Below are 26,829 nucleotides of genomic sequence, written 5' to 3'. Positions count from 1 at the left end.
TCTATCTAAGTTAAATTTATATCATCACAAAGCTCTTGTATTTTTTTTTAAGTTCATTTTGCTCGAATAATTTTATTTTATTTTTCTATTACTACATAGTTAAAACCTTTCGCACATTTATATTAATACCAATTTGTACACTTAATGATAAGTTATTAATATTTATTTTTACAAACAAATCATTTTACAAGGAACATTGACAGAAAAAAATAAACAGCCTGACTAGGGTAATGTTTTTATTAATTACTTTTCTGTTTTAAATGCATGAATGCATACTCTCACAGCTCATGCGTTCATACATTATATTTATTCAATCAAGAGATAAAACTGATTCATTAGATGTTCGACATTTGGAATTTAATAATCTTGGTCCACCCAAATAACTCAAAGGATTTGCAAAAGTACGCATGTCTTCACCCAGAAATATTGGAGTCGTATTGAGCATTTTAAATTTCTGTCCATCTATAATCAGTTAATCAAATTATTGTCAATGATTTATTTCTTTTTTTTTTTGTTCATTTATAAATTTATTATAAATTGACAAAAAAAATACCTGGGCTCAGAGCTTGTGATTTTGAGGATGGTTTAACTCCAAAAATACGAACTACCTATAAAATAACTTGATTACTATCAGAAATAACATTATTATTTTTACGAATTAAAAATAAACAAAGAAAAAGTAGAAGTCCAGCGAGAATAAGGACAGAAAGTCTTGTAAAGAAACAAACATAAATGAATAAAAGAAAAGCTAAGAAAAAACACAATAATGTATGTTTTAATGATGTTTGTGTTAGTATCAAAAAAGCTCACTTACTTCGATATTTTTATAATCGCATGAAGACGTATAAAATTATAAAAAAATCAAAATTACAATCATGATCTGCATTACGTTGATAACCCTGAGTCATATTTTAGTTTGTAAGTTAAATTAAAAGCTGTCGGTGATTTTTCTTCGGTGCATAATAGTATTCAGCAGTTGAAAGCTTAGTAACATGCAATGACATGACAGTTTGCTAATTTAAATTTATTCATTGAACAATTAGTGATGATCAATGTAGACAATTGTGAACAACAAGCATTTTTCATTAATTTTATATTTTATATTATCTAAATTGTCTCATGTTTAACATGCTATAAAATATATTTTTTTTTTGTTCGAAAAATTCTTAATCTTAATATCCACTAAAAATATTTAATGAGTTTCTTACTATTATCACTATAAATATGATTGTCATTATTGATTATTATAACATTAATATTATTTATATTATTGTCAATTCTATAAGTATCAATTATCAATTATCAGTCAATCATTATTGGTAATAATGGTTTCAGTGATACCTCTAAAGTTCAAACGTTGCATTTGTTTCATCTTGATTGGAAATGGAGTTTAATGGTATCACATTCCCTTCTATACTCGTTTTAGACCAAGTTTTAATCTGAAAATGTCGATATCGCGATAACAGATAATTAAATTCCTTTTTATTTTCTTACTTAATATTACGTTCTTGTTGATGAAAATAAATTTTTGTTTAAAATTTGTTATGATAAAAAATGATTTTTTACCACCAATGTTAAGCTCACACAAAAACAATTGTAACTGAATGGAAACCAATAAGCATAAATTAATTGATAACCAAATTATTAATTAAATAATTATGCAGATAAATTTTTAAATACACTAGTGCTAATTTGATAAGCGATAATAATAAATTGACATGAACATTTTCAATTCTTGTGATTTTGATGAATAATAAATTTAGAATATAAATCAAATATAAACAAATTCAAATTATGTTTAAAAAAAGAATAAAATTGAAAAGAAAACTTTTCATATTGTATTTTTGATTCTGTACCAGCCTTATTTTCGCTCCTTCTATAAATTCCATATCTAAATATGTATAAAATAAATTGATTAAATATTTTATAATAAATATTGACGTTAAATCAGTACGTATCAATAATAATAATAATCAAAATTTCCATTTTTTAATGCTAAAAATATTAATCTTATCTATAAGTACAATATTTGACGTATTGTAGAGTTTCTATTTTATATTTTTTCTGTTATGTTTCCATCTTTGGTGCATCAAATATTTTAGCAGTGATTCTCTCCATATAAAAACTCTCAGGACGTATTTTGTGGTCGATTACAGGTTCCTTGATTTCTAAACTTAAAGGCCTCTGAGCTTCAATACCACTTTTTGGCTTGAAAGGATTGTCAATAATGAATTCATTGGTTCTGATTTCATTCAGTCCAGTAATCGAAAAATTTGTCTCCAATAAACGTTTTCCAGAAGGTCCAAATCCTCTAAAATCACGTTTTAATACTTGATTTCTTACCGGAGTTGGTTTTACAAGTGTTTCAGCTTCTGGACTGTTCATCATGTTTTTTCTTTCTTCTGCAACTTCTTCTTCCTCCTCTTCTAATTCTTCATCTTCTTCCTGTTCGCGCTCTTCAAGCTCTGGCTCCTCTGTTAAGTCTTCCATTGACTGAAAAAATCGTTCTCTTTAGAAATTTGTTAACCATTTTAATTAATTATAAATAAAAATTGAGCTTTAGTAGCATTAAAAGCTTAAAATATATAAACATGCGAACTCGAAAATTTATTTCATACTAGCGGACTTTGAATATATCACATAAGCATCGCAATTAATTTAATATGCATAATTTAAAATGATAAAAAGTCTTTACAAAAGGATTCGGTTTCGCAGGTTTCGATACAGTTGTATTTACCCCAAGAAGATCCTTCTTTTCTGCTTCTTCTTCTGCAAAAATTCTTGTATTAAAATTATCATCATAACATAAAATATTATTCGTAATACTCTAAGAGAAGATATTTATAATCATAGTACCTTTGATATTAACTTTTTTATCATTAACTAAATCTTTCTTTAACTCCGAGTTAGGAAGAGGTTTATATTCTTTAGTAACTCCCTTTGCATGCGTTCCATTAGGTTTCTTTTCATCTTCAATAACTGTTTTAAATCCTACTGTTTTAGCCCCAGAAGGTCCGACAACTGAATCTGAATAAGCCGGTTGCCATCTTTGTGATCCTCCAGGCGATCCACTTCCTGAAACTGCAGCAGCAGCTCTTGCTCTTCTACGTTTACGATCTCGTCTTGCACTTCGTATAACTTCATAAGCACATCCAATTACTGCTGACACAAATATACAGCATAAGGCTATAAATATATACGTTGTTGCACCTTGCTCTTCTTTCGTTTCATCATTATAAAGTGATTTATACGGAACTCTTGCTGGAGGATCTTCTACCCAAGCTCTGTCACGGCCCTAAAAAATAAGATTATTTTATTTCCTTATATATCACATTCTAAAATTACAATTTTTATTTTTTTATTTGATATTTACCATACTATCATTTCTAGGAGGATCCAATCCTCGAGGTTGTAAATGAAATGCTGCACATTGCGCACTTCTTACTCCAGCAGGAATACTTGCTCTTACAGTTTCACTTCCTTTTTTTGTAAATACCATGTATTCTTCGAGAGGTTTCATTGTAGCACCACCATTAATAGATACCACAATGTCTGAAATGAATTTTTTAATAATTAATTAATTTTTTTATTAATACAGATTGATCGAATATTCATATTGTTTTACTTACTGCTGAGACAGCCAGTGTATCCTTTATAAGCACTGAACCGATGATCCGTTGTATTAAGTCCTCCCAGTTGAATTTCTGTCGCTCCAGGACTTTCTTCTTCTTCTGGATTATTATCATCGTCTTCACCAATACTCAAGACAGGAATCGGTAATAATTGTACTGGTTCTCGATCAATCTAACAATGTTTACAATTTTAATTCAAATCGTCCATTAAAGTATTTATGAATATTTTTAAATTAACGATTTAATTAAAAATTTACCAATAAAGTAGCAGTTTTATTTTCTCGAACGTAATATACACTATGTCTGGCGCCATTTAAAAAATTTCTATCATTTAATCGAACTCCGTAAGCTGAACCATCTCTATCTTCTTCAAAAATCAGTTGACCTTCAGAGGTTAATGCCACCAAAAGATAATAACTTCTATTCATAATAAGACAATTGCATAATTAAAGATAAACATAAATAAATGATAAGTAAATATATAAATTTTTATTTCAGCTTACTTATTTGCAGCTTGTAATAATAATAAAGCTGATGTTCTTTGACGTAGATCGTTTGTAGAAAATGCTAATTGAACTTTGACCTGTTTCACTTCTCCTTCAAACTCAAATGCTCGTTGAAGCACACTTTCACCGCTGAAATCTGCACCTTTTTCTATAAAAAAAAAATTTAATTAATTAGAAAGTATGCTAATAATGTAATAAATATAAGTTCTAATAGAAATACTAAATGTCTATTACCGTCAGCACAATGTTCTCCAAAATATGAAGTTAATTCACAATTACATGAAGATTCTTGCCTTCCAAAGTCTTCTGTACAAATTCCAAGATTTTTGCATGGTGTAGTATCGCATTTCATTTGACAATTAGGTAAAACTCCTTTACTTCCTTCGTGATTAGCTTCACTAGCTAAATTTGGTAGGTCAACCAAGTATTCTCCAATCATTAATCCTCGAAGACAACCAACGTATCCTTGAATAAGTTGTCCTTCCACTCCAACTCGGAGAAGATTATCAGGATCAAAGCCACCCAAGTTTACCTGAACATATTTTTTTATTATTTTTGTGGCTATTAATTCATTATTAAATAAAATTAAGAAAATAATAAAATACCTGAAAGTAATCAGTTGGAGGTGCAGGAGGCCTTTGAGGAGCCAATACTTCTTTTTCTGGATTGATCCAAGGTTTATTGGAATACGAATCCAACAGTAACGGTACTGCATCCAAAGTGATATTGTGATCATTGACATGAAGGGTAGTTGATGTCTCACCCCTGACGATCGCAATCTGAACCGAAATCCCTGTATTTACACCTGCAATGAGAGGCAAAGAACCACTTGAAAAATCGACACAATTACAAGCTCGATGGGTTTCGATCTTACGTCAGTCAATTCTTCGCGTCTCTTGGAATTCGTCTGGGTAGTAGTAGAAGTAGTTCCTTCGTAGAAGAAAACGGTTGCCCACCTGGATACTGGACGGTGATATTCTTGATCTCGTTCCCGGCGTTAAAGAGATAGACAATGCTGGACCCATTGGAAATATAGAGATGAGCAAAGTTGTTGAGATGATCGTTGGCGTAAAGGATGAGCGAGTGGGTGTCGTAAGTCCTCAGATTTATCAGAATGTTCTCCAGCAGCATACTTTTCAGCAACAATTTCTCTTCGTCCTCACTCGTGCCGAAGTAGTTTTTCTTCAGGAATGCCCCAGGTGATGTAAACGTCAACGCTTTATTGTTAATGTCTAGAAAAAAACATTTTATTAGTTTTTATGGATTTAAAATGAATGGAAACATTTATATTTACTTGTTTCACAAAAAGTTCCTTGATGAGCCCATTTATTTTCGCAAACACACTCGAAATTACTCCATAATTCAACACATCTCGCACCATTTTGACATTTATTTGGCTGACAGGAAGGCTTGCAATCTTTTATAATTTCAGACAAATGAACTGACATGTAGCTGTGAATATCTAAGATCTCTCCATTAACTACAAGGCCTCGGAAGCAGCCAATTAATCCTTGTTGTACTTCTGAAGTCTTCAAATATTCTCTGAAAATATAGTAAAAATTTTTATATTAATGTCGCTAAATTCATATAAATTTATTCCAGTGTCAATATATTTTATTTTTTGCTTACGCAGTTGCACCTCCAATAAACATAGATCCCTCAAAAGGACCAAATTCTTCTTCAGGAAGTAATTCAACCATTTGGAAATCAGTATTAATCATAAACCGAACATGATAATCATTGTAATCAATCCAAATTTTTTGCCATTCCCCATTATTTAATTTTCGTCGACTTTTTACTTCCATTTCTCTATTTGTGCCAGTATTAAGAGTAAAATTAAAAGTAAGTCGATAATCTGACGTTAAAACTACCATGAATGATGGATAATTGCTTCTGATAGGTGGTTGATATAAAAGAATTGCTTTTTCTCCAGTCGTTCGAAAGCTAAAAGCAATGTCACCTTTTCTCCATCCTGGCACTTCAATGTAAGATTGTGATGTTGTGAAAGTGACGACATACTTTTGTGTATCTAAAAATATTTTATAATTAAATAACTATAAAAATGAAGTTTACTATACAATAAAATATATTAATTGATAGATTGTTACTTGTTTCAACGCATTCTAATGGTCCAAGAGTAATCCTTCCTTGAGCATCTTCTTCAAGTTCCTTTTGCTGAAGAAAAACCATTCCAGTGATGCCTAAGGATTCTGGAGTTTCATAATAACCTTCATCTGAAAGCCATTTTCCCGCAGAAACATCACAATTACAACTTAAGTCTGGATTGACGCAGGTTCTGTTCACTAAATAATTAATGGAGATTAATTTTACATTTAAAAATTTTTTTTATTCATACTGATGGTAATTAAAATTATATCTTACTTCCACAAGGACAAGATCCTCGGTTAACATTTCCAATATAATCAACGATGGTTTCCTTTGAACCGAGAAACCAAGTAGCACTGTGAAGATCCAATGGTGCTTTATAGCAATCATACTTGACATATTGACTGCAGTACAATGAATGAGAAATTAGTTCTTGCAGCATTTCAGCAGTGAATTGACGATAAGTAATATTAAATGAGAAGTCATCTTCAGCGATAGACCGAACATCTACTTGAGATGGTAAATTGTGCTCGACAATTGTTTTTGTTGCATCTTCAATTGATTGAAATTCACATTTCACTAAAGCTGGTGGAAATTTACCATTTCCATCAATATCAATTTTATAGACATCATCTTGGGTATATCCTAAAAGAGCTAATTCTTCACAAGTCTTTCGATATTGTGCTAAAAAAAATTTAGAACATAAATTAATTATTTTCGACGGAATTTATTGAATTCATTTATTGGTGATTAATTGATTTACTTACCAAAATGACAATTTTTTCCAATGTAACCAGTATCAGTGCAATCACAAGTAATTTTATTTTCCTTTACGGAACATTTCCCACCATGTTCACATGTATTCGGCCTTGTACAAGGATCAACGAATTGACAGTTGTCTAAAGCAACCTCGCCCACGACTCGTTCAGTATTTATTACGTATCTAGGTTCTATTATTTCATCGTTAACTTTTATATCTCTCATGCAGCCAACTAAACCTGTAATTCAATATCAATTTATGGTAGATTAACCAAATCTTTAGCTTTATTATTTTTCTTTTTAAGTTTACTCATACTTTAATTATAAAAAAGAAAAATCATTTACCTGCATCACTTTTTCCACTTCCAATAATAACTTTGTCACCAAGTTCAAATGTCATCGCAAAAAGCTTTCCCTGTTTATGTCTATAATCCACAATAATATTAAGTTCTCCTTTGGTATAATTTAATTCAACTGCATGCCAGGATGTTCGATTGTTCGGTGGGAATTTAACTGATGCTGATACAGTAATGTTATCTGTTAGAACTGGTATTAATTGGAACCGCATTTCATCATTAACAAGCCTCAACTGTAACAGAGTTTAATTACTTAATAATATAAATCGTTTATTTTAATCAATTATGATTCTACAGAATTAATAAAAAATTTACCTCCCAGTATCCAAGACCTTGATCACTTTTTACATCGCCAGAAGCAACAACAGCGACAGGTTTAGAGCTTTGAAAATCGAAATGAAGTAATAGAGAATTAGTTTTAGCTATTGGCCACCAAATATGACTTCCGGAAAAAGGATATGTGATTGGTATCACATCAACATCAACTTCATAATATTCCGGTTCAAGGACTCCAATGTAATGAACCATTGGATTTGATTTCTTCAATTCGTATATTATGGATTTATCGTTGAAGAAAACATACTTCAACACTCCTAGATATCCACATTTAAAATAAAACTTTATTATTACCTTTCTTGTTACAATAAAACCTCTCTAAGTTCTACCTCTTGGGGCTCTCGATTCTCGAAAGTAGACATTAGATCCCCACTTTTATATTAGAAGGCGTGGCTTACGTAAACGCGGGAAACTAGAATAATACTAATAAGTGACCATATTCAACGAGTTCACACATGTCAGTCATGTGCGACGTTGTTCTGCGCGCGCATAAAAGAGGGGATAATCTTCTCTTCTAAGAATAGGAAGTGGGGATAGTGCAGAGAACTAAGAGAGGTTTTATTGTACTGTTTAATTTCTTTGTTTTGAATATAAAAATTTTTGTTTCGATATTTACCTGCGAAATTATTGTAGGACTTTAACCCTTTCTTTTTGTGCAATTCTGGACCTCCTCCAATATAAATTTCCGGATCAATGATCATGTAATGATTGTTACCAGGTATTTCGAGTACTTTATGCTCAAAATCAAGACTCACAAAGATTTGTGAACCGTTATGAAATATTGTTAAATTACTCCAAAGATTTGAAGACACATCTTCTCCAAGAGTTGTATTCATTTTTGTGTTATGACCAAAATCTATTTCTATATGGATTTTTCTATTGATTATTGATGCAGCTACATAATGAGGAGTACCATCTATTTCTCCAGATGCATAGAATAGTACGGAATCATCCCAACGAGTCTAAAAATAAATTTTGTCTCAGTTCCTAATTAAGGTAAATATGTTTATATTAATAAATTATTGTTAATTTATCTACCTTGAACATTAAGCTTATTCGGTTCATTGATGAATGAACTCTGTCTTTCCAGTCATAAACTCGAAAAGATACATATGAAGAACCTCTTAATGTTAAAATCGTAGCAGCTATAAAGAAATAAAAAATTAAAAATTAGCTTCAATATAAAATAATTTGACTTTAAAAAAAAAATTCTTACTGTAAACATCACATCGTTCTCCTTCGTATCTGGTTCCAAAGCAATCACATGTTAAACTGTTATAATGGTTAACACATTGACTGCCAATAAAACATAAATTTTCTCTTGTCCAGCATCTGCAAAGAGTTATCAATTATTTGTTAAGCTAATTATTTTTTAATTATTTTCTTCTTGCAATTTTAAACTTACTTGTTGATGCATCCTTCTTTCACATTTTCATGTTTAGTTGCTATCAATGGCTGAATTGGTAATAAATCGCTGGCTGACTTTCCTGAACTCAATACCATATCTTTAATACAACCTACAAATGATTCAATAATGTATTTGACACCATGCAATCTTTCCTCGGAGCTTAATCCTGTGGAAAAATAAACAACGATCAATAGAATGAAATATTTTATTACAAAATATATGGTGATAGATAATACATTTTTTTCTCAAATAAATGACTTGCCTCCAATTAGCACAACTGAAGCCAAGTCTTCTGACACTCCATAATTAACAACTCGTTCCAACACCTCGAGAGTTGTTTCTTCCTGTTTATCATTAACTCGAGCAATAAGTTTGGCTCCATGAACATCAATACGAACCAACACGCTGTGCCACTCATCTCTATTAAGCCCTTCTCCAACTGTTAAACTTGTAGAGAACTTCCCAAAGACATGAACAACCTTGAGTTGACCTTTCTCAACGATTACGTAAAGAGCATAAGGGTCTAAACTCTCCGGGCGGTCTTTTACACTGTGATAAACGAGCAGACCATGAGGTAACTTGGTACGAAATAGGAACGATATTTCTCGACACAATCGCAATTGGAAGGTTTTAATTCCACTTCCATCAAGTTGGATAAAAGTGTTACTTTCCGCAAACATAAATGTTTTTTCATATCCAGACTCCATAAATGTCAATTCCTAAAATAAATCAATTATTATTAATTAAAAATATCCAATAATTTATTCTATTTGATTTTTATTTTGTAAAAAGGAAGTATTCAATCTTTTTAAAATATCTGATCTAAAGTGGCTATTGACATTTTCTGGCGAAGAAACATTTTTCGTGTCTATTTTAAACTTTTAATTTTATCTGCTTTCGATCTTAGATGCACTGAAGATACCTATTTACATGTAGACAATAGACTTAAAATTGAATACTTGTTTAAAGTTAAAAATTTTTCTTGTCCAAACAGAAATATTTCATTAACTAAATTTATTCTTACTTTTCCTCGTTGATACTTGGGTACAGGAGGCCTGGTTGGTTCTGGAGGGAATAAAGTGGGTGGAAGAGTACGTAGTGTTGTTGTTGGTGTTGTACTCGTTGTAGTAGTAGTTGTGGTGACAAAAACACTTCCTTTAGTGACCATGTATGCATTTAATGTATCTATTTATTTTGATTAGAAAACAAATGATTTCAATTATTAGTTTTATTTAACAATAAAATGTATCATAATAAAAATTTTTGATAGATCAATCTTAACTTACAGTTGGGTCCACCAATGCAATAGTGGAGACATTCGAGCTGTGAATTAAATCTGTTTTCATTTCCCAAACAACCACCGTAAACGAAGGTCCTACATTTTCCTTCAGCTTTGTTGAAGGTCCACTTGTGAATATAATGTTTACATGGGCCTGAATCTGTTTTAACTAAACAACGATCAGGTAAAATACGCCTAGTGGTTGTGGTGACTATTTCTGTGTCTTCAGATAAATCTAAATCTGATGTATCAGTAATACTAGATTGGACTTCAATAATCACACTCAATAAACTCAGGATCACTAGGATCCCCTTCGATTGGACTGTCATCGTTCTTCATTCGCTGAAGATCTACAAAAACTAATAAATAAGTAAATAAATATTTCATTTTCGCAATAAATATGTTTTATATAATTATAAGATTCAAGTAAAAATATAAACAATAATTTTTCTATTAATTATTAAATTCGATAAACAGAAGCTCATCATAAAACAATGATGACCTTTCAGGATGAAGTTTTCTTTTTCAATATTGTGGAGACAAAAGATAAAGTAATATAAAATAATTCTGTTTTTCAGCCATGCTGATCATCTCAATACATTAGAAATTCCAAATAGTCTCTGGTATTGCTTTCAATTCAAGAAAAATTCTTAACTCATTCCTCTGATCATTGATAAGACCTGCACGTGGTTACCGAAGATATCGAAGAGCTTCGAGAATTTTTAATAAATTCTCAGAACCATCTTTTTGATATTCTCGTCTCTCTGAGCAATCATTTACCCACACAAGTAACTTTAAGTATTAGGATTGAGCCATTCTTCCTGCTACAAAGAGAACTTGAGTTTATAAATGCTCAATGTGATCACCTTCTTTGGATTTACGACTTCTTATTAATTTTCAATCTGGAAGCACGATTTGTATTTTATGGTATAAACGTTCAATACTTGATTACTATCAGCTTCTGTTTGGAATTAGTAATATAAAGAATAGGAGTATTTGATGATAAGATAGCTACAGGGATTTAAACATGAAATTAGGTAATATTTTTTAGTCTGATGATAAAATTCTGTCAGTGATTTTATCATCTTGGGTAAAGAATAAACATGGATAAATTGTTATTGAGTTTGTTATATATGTATAACAAGCCCGCCATTTATGATGTTTGATTTTTAAAAAAAAAGCAAATGGTGTACATATTTGCTATACCATGGATTGATAAGAACTGATAATAATTCCTGACTTTCTGTGTCTGGCTAAGGGTTCAATTCTTCTTGCAAGCTGATGCTATAAAAGCGGAGATTAGTTGAATCCCTCCAGGTGATTGCTTTGATGTTAAAAATGATAAAATTATTTTTTTATATTAAAAAAAAAAATGTCATAGAAAGGCTCTTAGCATTTGAAAACAGGTAGAAAACTTTCTAAAGTTTTTAGAGAAAAGAATGTTGAAAAGTGTACACGACTTTTCTGAACGTGTCCTGTCATCGATATAATCATAAAGGAAATTACTGGCATGAGAATACATAAACTCTTTACCACTCCTTCTCATGAAATCAACATGATCAATCTTCTTGCAGTCAAATGGAAGAGTAGTTGGAACGAAATCGCGACTACAAAGTCAAAACGTTAGACAAGGATGTTCATGGGACAGTCAGCCTCTTGATGGGTTACTCACGAGTCATGTGAGTCAATTTTCTCTTGCTAGGCCCTCTTCCTCAGAGTATTCAATTGAATCTGAGGTTACACCGACGCTTTACACATCTTCATTTCAATCTCTAAGCTGTCCGGAACCGCACTGGACCACCAACTGACTTCCGCTCATTTTTATTTTTTTCAATCACATTCGTAATTTCTATTCAAGGTCGTCCGAGTTACAATATGCATTCATTTAGATTTATGTGAATATCTACTTCTAAAAATCATTTCACTTTTTTTTTTTTGATAAAGGAATCATTGTCTAATAATCAAATCGCAGAGATTAGATATTACTTAATGCTGTCTATGTAAGAATATGAGTATTTTTATTTGAATGAGTTCTTATTTAATCGACTGATATGAGTGAAAATAGAGATATCACTTGTAGCTTGAGATACACAAGTATATATACCTTTGAAAGAAAACACTTAATTGTTTTTGTCAATTCTTGTTTTTAACAATACCAGTCCTTTATTATCATAGTGGGTGTATTTTTATTGATTATTCTAGTCTTGAGATTTACATATTGTTAAAAGATTATTGTTGTAAATTGGAGTAAATTAAAAGTTGGTCTTATAAAGATGTTTGTTTAATGCATATAATATAAATATTTAATATTATCTTTTTTGCTATTGCCGGTACTTGAAAGATATTTATTTATAAGTAAAAATTGATAGCAAAATTTACTTTTGAATATTGAGTTTTTGAGTAATATTTTATGCTAAATTATAAAAGTTTACTGAATAAATATGTCAGGGAACATATTCCCAGGAAAGGACAAATAAGGATCAAGTTCAAGGAAAGTGGTCCGGAAAACCTTGAAAAGCTAGGCAAACATTAAAGAAAGCCGTGCTCCAAATGAGGAATATATCTCAGCAGGATATGACGTCAAAAAGTCATCTGTGAAAGAATGTGTGTACAGATGAGGGTCCAAGCATAGGCACTTGGTATTGTTTTACCAAGTGTTTAGTATTAGACCAAGTTGGCAAGCGTACAATTGTCTTGAATCAAATTCTATGAATGTACTCATATTGATGAGTAGCATATACAACTTTAGATTTGATTAACTTGTAAGCATTATCAATGTAATGTTCTCTTTAATGGTAGCTTGCCTGAATGTTACTACATCTAGAGAGGCAGACAGTAATTTATTAATGTCACTTTCCGACCACTCTACTACGTTACTCATCCTAGTTTATTGACTTTCATTGTGAGATCTCATCAAGTAACCAAAGTCTTTTTGCTTGCCCTTTTTATTTCATCAATGTTTTCATTGACAATCTTTAAAAGTCTCTAGTTATAGGCCACTTCTAAATCTCTGTGATCATTTCAGGTCTAAAGGTCCATTTAATTAGAATCAATTCCATTAGATCACATTCTAGCTAAAACTTTGATTGAAATTTTTTGGTGTTGAAGGGTTCATCTCTCTTTAAAGGCTCCATTTCGCGGCCTCGCAAACCGCATGACCTTCTTCGGAGCTCGGGAATCGATACATCGAACAGTCGACCTGGTTTCTTCGTGGAAAATGGAGTAAGATATGAATAAAGGTATTCTCGTTAATTATATTACTGAGAAAATGAATATGTTGTTATTTTTAGCTCTTTTTATTCAAAATAATTGCTTTATTTTTAGATTACCATCATTTTAAAATGATTAGTAGTTGTTTGACGACATATTATTATTGTGTACATCAAAAATATCAAAAAATTATTATTAAAATCAATCAATAAGAAATATTTTAAATCATTGAAATGATTAAAAAACATCTTTAGAACAAATTGTGACAGCAAGTGACGAGTCAGATCGTTTGTCCAGCGGAAGTTGGCCGTGCAAATTGAAACAGACAACAGTAGAGCACTAAGCACGTCAAGATGACACGTGAGATGAATTCAATCATAATGCGTATGCCTCTAAATTCGAATTTAATATATTTTCTTTCTATTTTTCTTTCATCTTTGTACCTTATACTGGGTTTATTCAATAAACGTGACGATACTTTTAACAAGGATCATGATCAGCCGGTTCTTTTATTCCTGAAGACAATGCTAGAGGCACGCGACACATCATTCGGTAAAAGGATGAAATAAATTGGCTAGATATTTCATATGATTGCAATAATGAATGATATAACGAGAAAAACAATAAATGAATATATATGAATAAGAAAAACGTGATGTGAAAAAAAAACTTTCCTTTCAATACCGACTTTACAACCGATGCATTTTAATTTTTATTTTTATTTTTAAATCAAATGATTCACAGTCATGAGATCACTTTCTTCACATCATTGAAAATATTATCATTCTCTTTTTTTTCATACTTATTTACTATGTATATAAATAGAAATAAAATATATACAGCAGGTTAATCAATTTTAAAATAAATCGCGTGACTAGTTTTAAAAAGCACGTGGTTTTTAGTTGTACTGATTACGATTGGTTTATAGAGAAGAAAAAAATTAATATAAGTGATTGAATAATATTGATTGATTAACGATTAAAACAAGTGAAAGGACTTTTAATTCATTGAGTATCATATTCCATTACATTTAATTATTAATTAATTATTTATTCATTTTTATTGACACGAGAGCGGATTAATTACAAAAAATAACTCTGTGCAATGTCATTAATTATATTTATTAATTGTTTATAAAAAATTGTGAACAATTTTTTTCTTGTTATCCGAGATTAATTTTTGTAGGGAAAATAATAAAAGTAAAAAAAATTTATTATGATTTTGGTGACAGTAAGAGCAGCAATATTTTTTGTTAATTAGGATGTGAAGTAAAATTAATAATGAGTTGATTAATGAGTTAGTATAACGCCTCTCGCATGTACAACGGTGCTATTGCGCGAATTATACGATGTAGAAGATAATTTGTTACTATGATGATGATGATGATGGTCATTGTAAAGTAATTTTTTCATTCGTTAGAAATAAACCAGCTGGATAAATGCATGCTACATCTTCATCTTTGTATATTAAAGGAGATATTTTTTTTTTTAGTTTTATCCAATTTTCATGGCTTAATAATTTGAAAGAAAAAAAAAATCTACATGTTTTATTATTTACTTACGACGTCATACGATTCCGCAAACCCAGCGATATGTTGGTGATAGAATTTAGTCACTAAAAATCAATGAAGCAGAAAAAATAGACACGTCGATGGTTCATATCATAAACTGCTAATTATAATCACTTTTTTTTTTTTAGAATAGTTAATTACTTAATTATTATTATTACTATTTATTGTATAGAAATAATTAAAATTAGTATCACTAAACACTTGTCCTATTTATCTAGTCTTTTGTGCAAATGTTATTTGTTAATAATTTTCATTTTGAAAAAAAATGGTAAAATTATTTTAAAAATATGCATATGAGATTATATTTGTGTTGAGAAATCTTTTTAAAATGATTTTATTTTTTAATATTAATAAAATCTTGAACAAAGATAAAGAAACTTGATCGAACAAACTCGCAAATGAAGTGCGCGGCGCGACGAAATCGCGCTCACGACTGACACATCATTGGAGAGTTGCGTCTGTCGTGTAACTGAACGGATTTTCCCCTCTACCTACGCAAGCTATGTGTGGAGGGTAATAGAGAGGAGGAAACTCCATTTGAGTTACAGCCAGGGGTGCAAAGAGCACTATAATATTTTTTTAACCAAACTGTTTTTCACTTAACATTAACATTTTTTTTTTTATATATTAATTTATTAACAATTAAAGATTCATCTTGTTCAAGTTTAGCTGATGATTCTTCGTTTTTCATGAAATGCTTATAATATTCTTTTAAAGATTCCAACATAAGCGTTGATGTATGATTTATCATTTGTTATCGCTAATTTAGATGTGAATATGTTTTATCAATTTATTGTAAATGCTTGGAGCGAATAATTTCTCGTAGACATAAGAGGGAGCATTCGTGACATGTGATAAATAACGTGACAATGGGATAATGGACAAATTGACCCTTAAATGCATCCCATTCGTTAGCCCGGGGAATTTAAGTCGGAAGGTCGAATGTTTAAGAATCAGAATAAAATGCTAAAAAAATTATGTCAATATTGAATTATCATGTTTTTGGTAATTTAATTAGTTGATTTATCATTATTTAGATAGATATTTTATTAAAAATAAATCATTCTGATTTAAAAACATGCCTGATTTTAAATTCATTTTATTGTTATAATTATTTAATTATCATATTATTATTTAAATGGATGAGCAATAAATATTCTGATAGATCTATTATTTTATTGAGAAACAAATAATGAAAATAATTGAGACATTTTTAAAATTGTTATTCAGACTCCATTTCTTTTTTGAAAAGCTCCTTAGAATTTCGAAAAAAATGTAATCCAAAAAATTTGATCAATAAATCAAATTTATTCGACTTCTTAATTTCAATCGAATGAATTAATAATAATATAACCAAACACTAAAACAATTTATGCTCCAAGTATTGAAAAAAATAAATGAAACGACACAATCATCGTGAAACTTCTAACCGTCATCAATTCATTCTGAACATTATCCACATTTTAAAATCAAGGAAACATTGATAGATAATAGTGAGTAAGATTGTAGTACATACTTGTAATGTCCTCTAGCTTCCTTTTTACTTCTTACCTACGCCTATTCACCTACGCATATTCACATAAGCTTATCCTAATACTAGTATTTCTGGTTCGCCATTATCTTTATCAATATCTCTTCAGCATTTCCTTCAAGAATTAATGTTCTCATTATACCTGTCAGCTCAATGTGTATGTACACATTTGATGCACGCAAAACTCTTGTCGGGTTGGGCATCAATATGTGCATCATGAATAGAGCTGAAGAAAGAGATGGAAAAATAAAGAGACGGCCTAACAGTGCAGTCAAATGACAAATTGTTTCCTGAATAAAGTGCTTGGCCGGAGGAACGTAACTACACTTCTCTCTATCTCTTTATACTTTGCTTCCATAGTCTCAACTCAAACTACCTCTTGGCAAGGCCGATGAAGGATAAGATGTATTTTCAACAGTTAAATTTATGTACATTATTTTCAATGTAAATAATACGCTTTTTCCGCTATTTTTATTGTATCATTTACCTGCAGCAATTGTAGTGTATTAAATATTTATTATCAAGTCAATGAACGTCAAATAAAATTATTGTCTCACCCTTTTATTCAATATTCTTGTCTTTTTCTTTATTTTATTAGTTTTACTATTGATGTGTTCATAAAACGAAGGTGGAAAAAACTGACCAAGTATTGACATTTCTTAAAAAATTCATCTAAACTACTTCAGAGAAATTTCTTATCTGAAAAAAAATTAAAATGCACGCAATGACAATTAATTGATTTAATTTTGTAAAATAAAATACAAATGATAAGATAGTTGTAGGTAATATTATTGATATAATTTATTTTTCTATACTGTGATAAATATGAAAATAATTAATATGTCGATATTATTCAATGATTAGATTAGAATATTTGTTTATAATTATTGCTAACTGTTTTGTATTTATTACAAGAGCTAACATATTTAACGAGTGCATCGGTAACTTGTAAGAAGTAAGGCGTAAAATTGTTACTGTAATGCACTAATCATTGCTAAAATGTGTGACCTATAATGAAAAGTTACGTCACATCATACATATGAGTACCAAGTGTGAAGAATAATCATATGTAGTAACAAATCGTCAAGATAAACTCAATGCCATTCGATTAACTATCATTATTTATTATCAATTGATGAGATAATTATATTTGGTTAAAATTGATTACGATAACTCTATTATATCAAGAAATTCGATTGATTATTTTTAAAAATAATAAAAATTAGTTTTAGTTTGATTTAATCAATTTGTCATTTTCAAAATTTTCAATAATCCCACTAGCGTGATCTATCGGTAATGTTGTAAATAAATCAATTATATAATTATTAATGTCTCTAACAGAGGGCGTTCTATGTCAAATTCCCATCCCCATAAAATGGATGCCGATCAAAGCGTAATTATTCTGTTTTTTTCTGCATAATAATTAATCAAATTCTCGTGTGCAGCTGCAACGAGTAAGAGGAAAGAATGCAGAATGTAATAAGTTACTAAGTTAATATCCGTTGAGATTGAATAAATTATATCAGATACATTTTATTGCGTTGAGTTGACGTTTGCTCCGTTGGTAGACATAAAGTGCACTCATCTTTACCGTTTTTTTAGGACTACATCAAGTGTGTTTTGTGCAATTTCATCTCAAGTGCGTAATGTTCGTGACTTTTATCACCATTTGATAGTGGGGGGTTAGTTGATTAGGCGATTGTTTTATGTTCATTATAACGTACGTCAATGTCGTCAAAGAGGCGGCGGTTTTATGAATGTCGTCACTCAATAGTATCGTTTATAGTAGAGAGAAAGGGAGAGAGTGACGCGTGAGTGTACCGGAGACACTACGATAATATTCATAAACCGCGACGACTCAAAATTTGTCCTCGGCTGTTTCTAGTTTTATGCGTCAGTCGATGAAATCGCGTCAACCAACGTCCAGTGATACCACTCATTGACTGTTGTTTTGAGAGTTTTTAACCTGTAAATAAAGCTGCAACTGTTATCTCAACGTGTTTCATCTCATGTGAAAGGCGGACAAGAGGGTAAAAATCTTATTTTATTTTATTATTCTTATTTGCTGTCTTTGTTACTTTAAATTCGCTTTCCTGATATTTGGTGGTTCATTTGTGTTTTTTAATTACTAATTGAAGAAGATGATATCAAGTTTATTTTTAAATTTATCTCAAGCTTTGTAAAAATGTTTTGTTGATGATATTTGCGTCTTTTCTCTCTCTGCGTACTTTTATCTCTTTCTATCTCTCTTTTACACTTATCTCATATTATTTTTGGACCTCTCTTCAAATGATATATCCATTAAAAAAATTATTCTAACTCTTTTCAAGGTTAATGTATTTTTATTATATACAGATTCATTTATTTTTCAACATTAGGAATGCTTAGTGAATACAATTAATAATCAACGTTTATTTTTTTCATTCAGTGAGAACAGTAAAATAAATTAAACAAGTAGCTGAAGAAACATGTGATGCGACTTTTACGGAGCAGTATTACATGGTTGAGATGCATTACACGTCGATATCCCGCAATTTGTCTAGTGAATCTTTTTCTTCCTACCGCTCACCAAAGGTATAACAAACAATTGCATATTTTAAATTTGTTATATGAATTTTTTATGTGTCATTAATTCCCTTGAAAATTATTTCTACATTCCTTCACGTCTTTTGGTTTTTACCGAGTTATCCATTGCTAATTAATCAATTATTGCTTGTTTCGTTTTTATCTGCAAGTTTGGTTCTTTGAATTGTCAGGATATATCTTTTGCCAATGATACTAACTCCTCCAGTGGTCCCTTGTTGCCTGGTGATATGAGTCAAGCCGATAAAAATTACAAGGAGCGTAAGGAACATAAAGACAAATGTAGAACCTACAGGAAGTATTCAGAATTGACACCACCAACTCTACATTCCTGCTATGATAATTATGGGTTGGTCAATCAATCATTTCATATACTTTCACTATTAATGTATAACCAACACTAATTAACAAGCATGATATTGTTTTCTGCTACATTATATATGCTAAATTATTCTACTTGTAAATTAACTATATGAAACTTTTATGTTCAATAGAAATTCTTTGGCAAGCAAATCAAACTCCTTGCCTGGAAGATGTAATACAAATTTAAATGGCTCAGAGCCACTTGTGGCTACAGGAATTCCTGCAGAAGATCTTGCCACACAATTGACATTGTTAGATTTAAGTGTCTTCAAGGCCATCAGGCCAGAAGAATTGTCTAGTTGTTCTTGGAATAAGAAGAATAAACTTCTCGTTGCTCCGAATGTGGTAGCATTTACTAGAAGATTCAATCATGTAAGTGGCCCTTTTAAAATTAGCTCTTAAAAGATAATTATTTTTTCAACAATTCATTATTATGATTACTATTTTAGGTCAGTTTTTGGACAGTTCAGGAAATACTTAATTTTTCAACTCCAAAACAACGTTCAGAAATGATTGCTCATTTTATTCGAGTTGCAAAGAAATTATATGATTTAAATAATATGCATTCATTATTTGCAATCATATCCGGTCTTCAAAGTGCTCCAATATATCGGTAATAAGTTATGACCAACAACTATACGTTGTTGAACGTATACGAACAGTCTATAACGACTATAGATATTATAATGAGAATAATTATTAAATAATTCACATGATTATCTTTTTTTGTAGGCTTAATAAAACATGGTCATGTCTATCGAAGAAAGAAAAATGCACGTTTGATAAACTTGCTGAAGTTTTTAGTGATAAAAATAACTGGACAAATTTAAGAGAACACATGGAAGTTATTAAATTACCATGCATTCCTTATCTTGGTTTATTTCTAACAGATCTAGTTTATATTGATATGGCTCATCCTTCATCAAAGGTCAGTTTTCTCTTCATTCATAAGTTATAATGTGCTGAAGTAGTATGAATAATTAATTTAAAACTGTTTAATTTTATTTTTAGAATAATGACAACCATCAAAGAGCTATAAAAATGAATACTGTTTTGACTAGAGTTACAGTTTTACAAGCTAGTGAATATCCAGGTATTATTCCCCTACCTGATGTTCAAAGATATCTTAATAGTGTGCGGTATATTGAAGAATTACAAAAGTTTTTAGAAGATGATCATTTCAAGTAAGAATAATAGAATAAAAATAATTATAATTCATGTTTTCGAATAAGAATATTGTATGAATTTCTATTGTTTACTTACAGATTATCAGTAAAACTCGAACCTAATTCTCCCGTAGCATCGTCAAGCAGCAGTAAAGAGTCTGTGGGAGATGTTGTAACGGGTGTGGCAGCTCTTTCATTATCTCCAGCACGAGGATGTGCAGGGTCATTACGATTACATGCAGCCTCTGCTGCCAATAAATTTGTCCCTGGCCATCGCAAGTGTAGAAGTCTAGGAACAAAGTGAGTACAATAATTACAGTTGTGAGAGTTAGATAAGAAACAAAAGAATATAATTTTTAATTGATGGTTAATGTATTCGACCTACTCAACAAAAGAATTACCGGCGATTATGAAATAACATTCGGTTTGAGAGCAAATAAAGAATTAAAAGTAAAATATTTTGATTACGTTAAATAAATATTTATCTGGCGCTGTTTCAATTAATTTGGTTAATCGAATTAAAATCTTGTGGTTGTTATGGCTCTGTCAGATTTCGTAGTACGAGCCTTCCACGCAACTTCCATAAGCAAGGAGGGCGATATGGAACTAGCTTTGGAGCATCTGGGTGAGTCGCGGGATCATCAGTAGGGATCATAGCATATATTATTTAATAAATCTATTGATTGGCTTATTATTATACATTTATACAATATCTGTCGCACCTTGGATCGAGGCATCGTGGAAACATAGGCTCTGCATGTGAAATATTTTTACATCCACAATTATAAGTCATTGATAATAATTATAATTTACTATTCCAACATTTATGTATCATTTGTGTAATCTAATTTTTATTTCATAGGTAACTAAACCATATTAGTAAATGACAATATTTTCGTTTATAATTATTAGAAATATTATATCATTTCATTCTTCAATTAAACCTTGTCACATTTTTTTCAAATTCCACAGCATGTTTTAGTATTTTAACATATTAATTGATGTAAATTATTAGATTTAATCGTTCATTCAATTTTCTTTTTATAAAAAATATTTTTAAATATTACATTTAGCGAAAGTATTGTCTTGAATGTCAAAAATATAAAAGAAGAGAACAAAATAATTCAATGCTTGTTATTTCAATGCATGAAAAAACATCATTTAATGAAAAAAACCATGATTACATAATTAATTATTTAGCAATGAATATTAGTTTAAATTGTTATATTACAGTGTCTTCGGAAAATCAACGGGTATCACTACAGAACCGGGTCAAGTGACCGTGAGACATCTTTTAGATGACTCAGTACTCGAAGAGCCTCATCTCATATCACCAACTATTGATTTAGATCAAAATTCGCCTGGTACGCCTATTGACTCACTCAATGATGATTGTAGCCTATTATCTCGAACAAGGTAATTAACACATGTTTCTGTTGATACTAATTAATCTAAATATTAATCATTGCTATTTATTACAACTATGATCGATTTTGTTACAATTTTATTCAGTACACACCCCATTTTACCATGTGAGATTGACGGAATCACAGAGCCTCGTTGTTCAATGCAAGGTCTTTTAAGACGAAAGGTTGTCTTAAGGGATGGTAAAAAGCCTGCAGTTACGACGTGGCAGAGATTTTGGATTCAATTGTGGGCTACTTCGATAGTTTATTTTTCACCAAAATGTTTCAAAGGGTAAGATATTTTTTACTCGTAAGTATTTATTATCGTATTTTCTTATTTTCTATTAATTTAGATCTTTGTTTTGCTTTAGATCTGATCGATCAGACTTTAAAAGAGAACCATATAAAATAGTATCAATACTAGGGTGGATTGTTGAATCATCAGATAGTATATTTCACCGTGATACTTTTTTACTGACTGATCCGAATAAAGGTAATCATAAAAGCATTCATTATAAAGTTATTTTCTATTCTAATCTTTCTTGACAACTATTCTTAATGTCTATTGACATTTTAGGAAACATATATAAATTTCGAGCTAATTCCGGTGATAGTGCTGAGCAATGGATAAAAGAACTTCGTGATATTGTACGTGGAGTTATCGACAAGAAACCAATTCCGGCAAACCTCATGTCATTTGAATAATCAGTAGCTTTTCGATGTTACCTAATATATACTAATACGGTAAATTCATATTTTTCAATGTATGATGCTTCAAGTTGGGCACTACAAGCAACAGAAAATTTGGATAAGAACGCCAATTCATAAGCCAAAAAAAAAAATTAAAAACAATAATAGGCTTGATCATTCAAAGCAATTCTCTATATTCATAAGCTGCTCAGAGCTTTGCAAAGACCTAATTATGTAACTTCGAATCCTTGAGTTTTCTTGTACTTCAATTTTCTTGATTTGTAAAATATTACCATTTTTTGAAATTTCTACACTGCCATATTTTGTAGAAGAGAGGAAAATTTTTAAGTAATTAATTTTAAAAAATAGAAGATGGTAAAAAATGATAGTTGAAAATTTCTAAGCTCAAGGGTTTTTAATTTATTGCTATGGTACTAGAATTTATAACAATGCAGATGTCACACTACTGATTAGTGATAGGTCACTGATAGTTATAATAGAGCAATAATTTTTTAATCTAAAACTTTAATATAACAACTTATTCACATTGTGCTCTCTATTATTTATGATTACTTTCTAAGATTCTGTTGTTTATTTATTATTAATCATAAATAGAAACATCAGGAAAGAAATGTAACATGGTTGATAATTATAAAATAATTTATTCCAAACTTTGATTTAATTAAAAATTACTTTAATAATTTTATCTGATATTGAACTAATGAAAATTGAACTATCAGAACAAATAGTAATTCAGTAATTAATTGAATAGATTAAATTAATTATTAATCATTAAGTTGCTTATTGCGTGTCTAAGACTGTCAATTATAGATTATGTAATGTAAAGATTGTAAAAAAAAATGAGAACCAACATTAAAATCAACACATTTTTGAAAAACTTTTCAATAAAAAGTCTACAGGCTTTCAATAATTACAGCAAAGAATAAATATCTCTGTCAATTCTGTACATTCTAAATTTTTTAGGTTGCGGAATGAATGAATTATTTGATAAAATTTTAAATCAATGAAGTATAATTATTAGTATGTCACAATATTTTTGTGATAATAAAATTTTTAATGACTTTTTCAAATACTACTAAAATACCAAAGGACTCAGTTTATAAATAAGACGTGATGAAATAATTTTTCATAAATCGGTTTTTTGGCAAAATTTGAATGATATTATATGAAAGCTGAAAAATGAATGGAGTAATATTAAATAATAAGAATATTGTAATGTTGTGCTGTTAGCTTGCCTTTTGAATCGGCATATCATTAGATATAAATGTGTAATGCTAAAAGATATAAACAAACAATACTCATATAACGATTATTTATAAAAAATATCAGTTCCATTTATGACAAAGTGAAATTTTATCAGTTACTACACTTTTTAACTTTAGCTTCAATTTTGTTGATATTTATTAAATACTATGATAAATAGCTATTAATTAATATAACATTTTCTATCTAAACATAAGTTTACATCTATAGAGTACTATTTCATTAAATTATTTTTAAAGTCTAATGTTTACTACACGCTTTAGATATATTGAATATGTATAAATGCTTTACAAATTGTTTATCAACGTTTAAAGCAATATATAGCATATTATTAGAAGATGAACGCCGTGATAGAAAATTCACCAATCTCTCAAGTCATTTCTTACAATGTAAACATATTCATTAAAACATATCATTGACATGAAAAAAATTTTCACTCCAAAAAAAGCAAAACCATGATAATTATTAAAAAAAATCTTATTAAACGTGATTCATTGGACATAGAAAAAAATATTTCTCTATAAAAAAATAACCTTTGTAACCTGTCTTTGTACTCTAAAATGATACTGAATGATATAAGAAGTTGACTTGATTACTTTATAATTTGTTATTGACATTAAAAGGGATATCAATTTCGACTGAATTATTTTGAAAATGTCAAGACTAGATAATAGTAACTTTTCATGTTTTATGTATTGTTTGTGTGCTCTATATACATTTTTTTGTAGCAATGATGCCAAAAAATATGATTATGTAATGTTACTTTGTTTGCATTAACTATATAAATATTATATATTTTTTTTACTTTATTTAATTATTTAATGTAAGTTGAAACCTGAAAGAAGCCGAATTGAAATATTTTTGTTCTGGTTGTGATATCATATCTGCTGTAAATGTTGTAATAAGAAAAAGAAGTAGATTTTTCGAAAAAAAAAAAACAGTAATATATTTTTGTTGCAATTTTTTTAACACAGTAGAATCGTTCGATACAATAAATGTAAGATGATTGTGTATACTCCTTTAGTATAGTGAATAATAGAAGAAGAATTTACTAAAAAAAATGTCTTGGAAATAATTGAAACAAACCAATTGAAAATTTGTATATTCGTGAAAAGTTTGGCCAAATAAAATGTGGCAGGTATAAGAATTCAATGTTCAATACAATAAATATCACAAATCACTTTATTTTTCTAAACAATTATCATCAGATTACACAAAGTGATTATCGTGTATGAAATAACAATGTCCAGTATAAACGAAACAATGTAACGTAATAGAGAAATATAAAAAATACATGATTAAAATTAATGTATTATTCATGATTATTGAATTTCAATCTTTGCCCCATACTGATATTGTGTATAAATATTTTTCTACGGATGAGAAAGTTTATTGTTTATATTATTTTATTCTTATGATTTTCCTCAATTCTCATCTGAGTCTTCAAGCTACTAGATGAATATGATTTATGTTATAAGAAGGATGAGCTGTCAAAGTTCCTTTAAAAATTAGAAGTTTTTTTTGGTTTTAATCATTTTTTACATATTCATTTACTCAAAAAGGACAACATAAGGATCCAACATCTCCCATATCTAGACATTTTCGATTGGGAAAACACACTTCTCGTCGAAGAATCAATTCACGTAAATCCTGATGATCTAAATTATATTTCGATTTAATCAAAGCGTAAAGATTTGTCGTAAAATTTTGAGGAGCTTCCAAACTCTGAAACAATAAATAATTGATTTGAAAATGATATACAATAAAATAATATTAAACATGCTAAAATTTTGTTTGTTCTAACTTGTAATGATATAATAAATGACTTTATTTTTACGTTCGTTGTGGAAGAATATTAAAATAATTAAATAATGTAAGAAATTACTTGAAATTTTCTGAGTAAATCTTCATCGATCCCCAGAGCATCTGGGAATGGAAAGTCAGGATTTCGTGACACTTTTGAAGAGTTTCGAAGATAACCGTCGCCAAGGGAAAAAACTAAAAAGTCTTCTCTCTCTAAAAATAAATATATAAATCAATTATGTTATTATAATTTATTTTTCATTACAAGAACTACTAAATGATACCCTCTTCAGGTAGAGACAAGAAAAATTTTTTTCCTGGAGTGTTTTCTTCTTCTATTATAACTTCAGTAGCACCAAAATGATGACTTATTGTCAATACAAATGTCAATAATAGACAATTCAACTTCATAATGGATGAATTTCTATCCACCACAATTAGTATGTAACTAGTGGTATTGAAAAAATCGATTATTAATATAATTATTTTTGAAATTATTATTTTTAGTATCTCCAAGAGACTGATTAAATACTTACCTCGTCAACTGTTTCTCAATCGTCTTCCAATTCGACTGACTCTTTAAGAAGAATCGATATCGAACTCCACCATAAATTATACTTCAATCTTAATCTTCTCTGACAGTATCTGTGATTAATCAGAAATAAGTTTTTTCACAATTAATTAATATTGACAAATTAATATATAAAATAACACGCTTTATTATTTTTCTTAATAAAAATTATAAATCTAAAATTCTAAAAATCGCCAACTCTGATATTTACAATTATCATAAAATTAATTTTCAGAATATTTTCCATTAAAGCATTAATAAATGACAACT

At 29.6% G+C, this 26,829-nt stretch overlaps 3 protein-coding genes across 10 annotated transcripts; 1 reads left to right on the top strand and 2 right to left on the bottom strand.

The window, feature by feature from the left end:
* Positions 1–223: 223 nt before the first annotated feature.
* Positions 224–20,982, bottom strand: axo (axotactin). Of its 6 annotated transcripts, XR_004690986.1 has the most exons (27): positions 10,390–10,711; positions 10,128–10,288; positions 9,366–9,822; positions 9,101–9,269; positions 8,912–9,027; positions 8,734–8,840; positions 8,312–8,657; positions 7,675–7,952; positions 7,349–7,592; positions 7,012–7,242; positions 6,521–6,928; positions 6,247–6,441; positions 5,768–6,167; positions 5,433–5,680; positions 5,095–5,370; positions 4,744–4,943; positions 4,373–4,670; positions 4,136–4,286; positions 3,890–4,052; positions 3,630–3,804; positions 3,374–3,552; positions 2,857–3,295; positions 2,696–2,769; positions 2,344–2,493; positions 1,342–1,439; positions 554–608; positions 382–462 (listed from the first exon to the last, which is right to left on the bottom strand). XR_004690986.1 is itself a non-coding variant. In XM_035091738.1 (26 exons), the coding sequence occupies exons 1-26, from the start codon at positions 10,709–10,711 to the stop codon at positions 311–313; spliced, it is 5,994 nt and encodes a 1,997-aa protein (XP_034947629.1). In that variant the 3' UTR covers positions 224–310. The 6 variants fall into 6 exon arrangements, 5 of the variants coding, with proteins under 5 accessions (XP_034947629.1, XP_034947626.1, XP_034947627.1 ...); XM_035091738.1 differs by lacking the exon at positions 1,342–1,439 and having other exon boundaries at positions 224–462; XM_035091734.1 differs by lacking the exons at positions 382–462; positions 554–608; positions 1,342–1,439 and adding an exon at positions 20,903–20,982 and having other exon boundaries at positions 2,068–2,493; positions 10,390–10,741.
* Positions 18,070–25,493, top strand: LOC118072120 (ras-specific guanine nucleotide-releasing factor RalGPS2-like). Of its 3 annotated transcripts, XM_035091739.1 has the most exons (14): positions 18,074–18,086; positions 18,579–18,723; positions 19,122–19,267; positions 19,450–19,625; positions 19,771–20,011; positions 20,089–20,252; positions 20,372–20,567; positions 20,651–20,823; positions 20,905–21,105; positions 21,356–21,430; positions 22,039–22,221; positions 22,318–22,503; positions 22,583–22,704; positions 22,789–25,493. In XM_035091739.1, exons 3-14 carry the CDS (start codon positions 19,193–19,195, stop codon positions 22,914–22,916), a joined length of 1,920 nt encoding a protein of 639 aa, XP_034947630.1. In that variant the 5' UTR covers positions 18,074–18,086; positions 18,579–18,723; positions 19,122–19,192; the 3' UTR covers positions 22,917–25,493. The 3 variants fall into 3 exon arrangements, with proteins under 3 accessions (XP_034947632.1, XP_034947631.1, XP_034947630.1); XM_035091741.1 differs by lacking the exon at positions 19,450–19,625 and having other exon boundaries at positions 18,070–18,723; XM_035091740.1 differs by lacking the exon at positions 21,356–21,430 and having other exon boundaries at positions 18,070–18,723.
* Positions 25,494–25,602: 109 nt separating this feature from the next.
* Positions 25,603–26,621, bottom strand: LOC118072121 (uncharacterized). Its single transcript, XM_035091743.1, has 4 exons — positions 26,525–26,621; positions 26,273–26,436; positions 26,071–26,201; positions 25,603–25,910 (listed from the first exon to the last, which is right to left on the bottom strand). The coding sequence occupies exons 2-4, from the start codon at positions 26,397–26,399 to the stop codon at positions 25,740–25,742; spliced, it is 429 nt and encodes a 142-aa protein (XP_034947634.1). The 5' UTR covers positions 26,400–26,436; positions 26,525–26,621; the 3' UTR covers positions 25,603–25,739.
* Between the last annotated feature and the right edge of the window lie 208 nt (positions 26,622–26,829).

This window comes from Chelonus insularis, unplaced genomic scaffold, assembly GCF_013357705.1.
Source record: "Chelonus insularis isolate UGA/USDA-ARS -01 unplaced genomic scaffold, ASM1335770v1 contig_88_pilon, whole genome shotgun sequence".
In the NCBI taxonomy this organism is placed as follows: domain Eukaryota; kingdom Metazoa; phylum Arthropoda; class Insecta; order Hymenoptera; family Braconidae; genus Chelonus; species Chelonus insularis.
The sequence above is the reverse complement of the archived record's forward strand: the minus strand, read 5'-3'. Positions and strand labels throughout refer to the sequence as shown.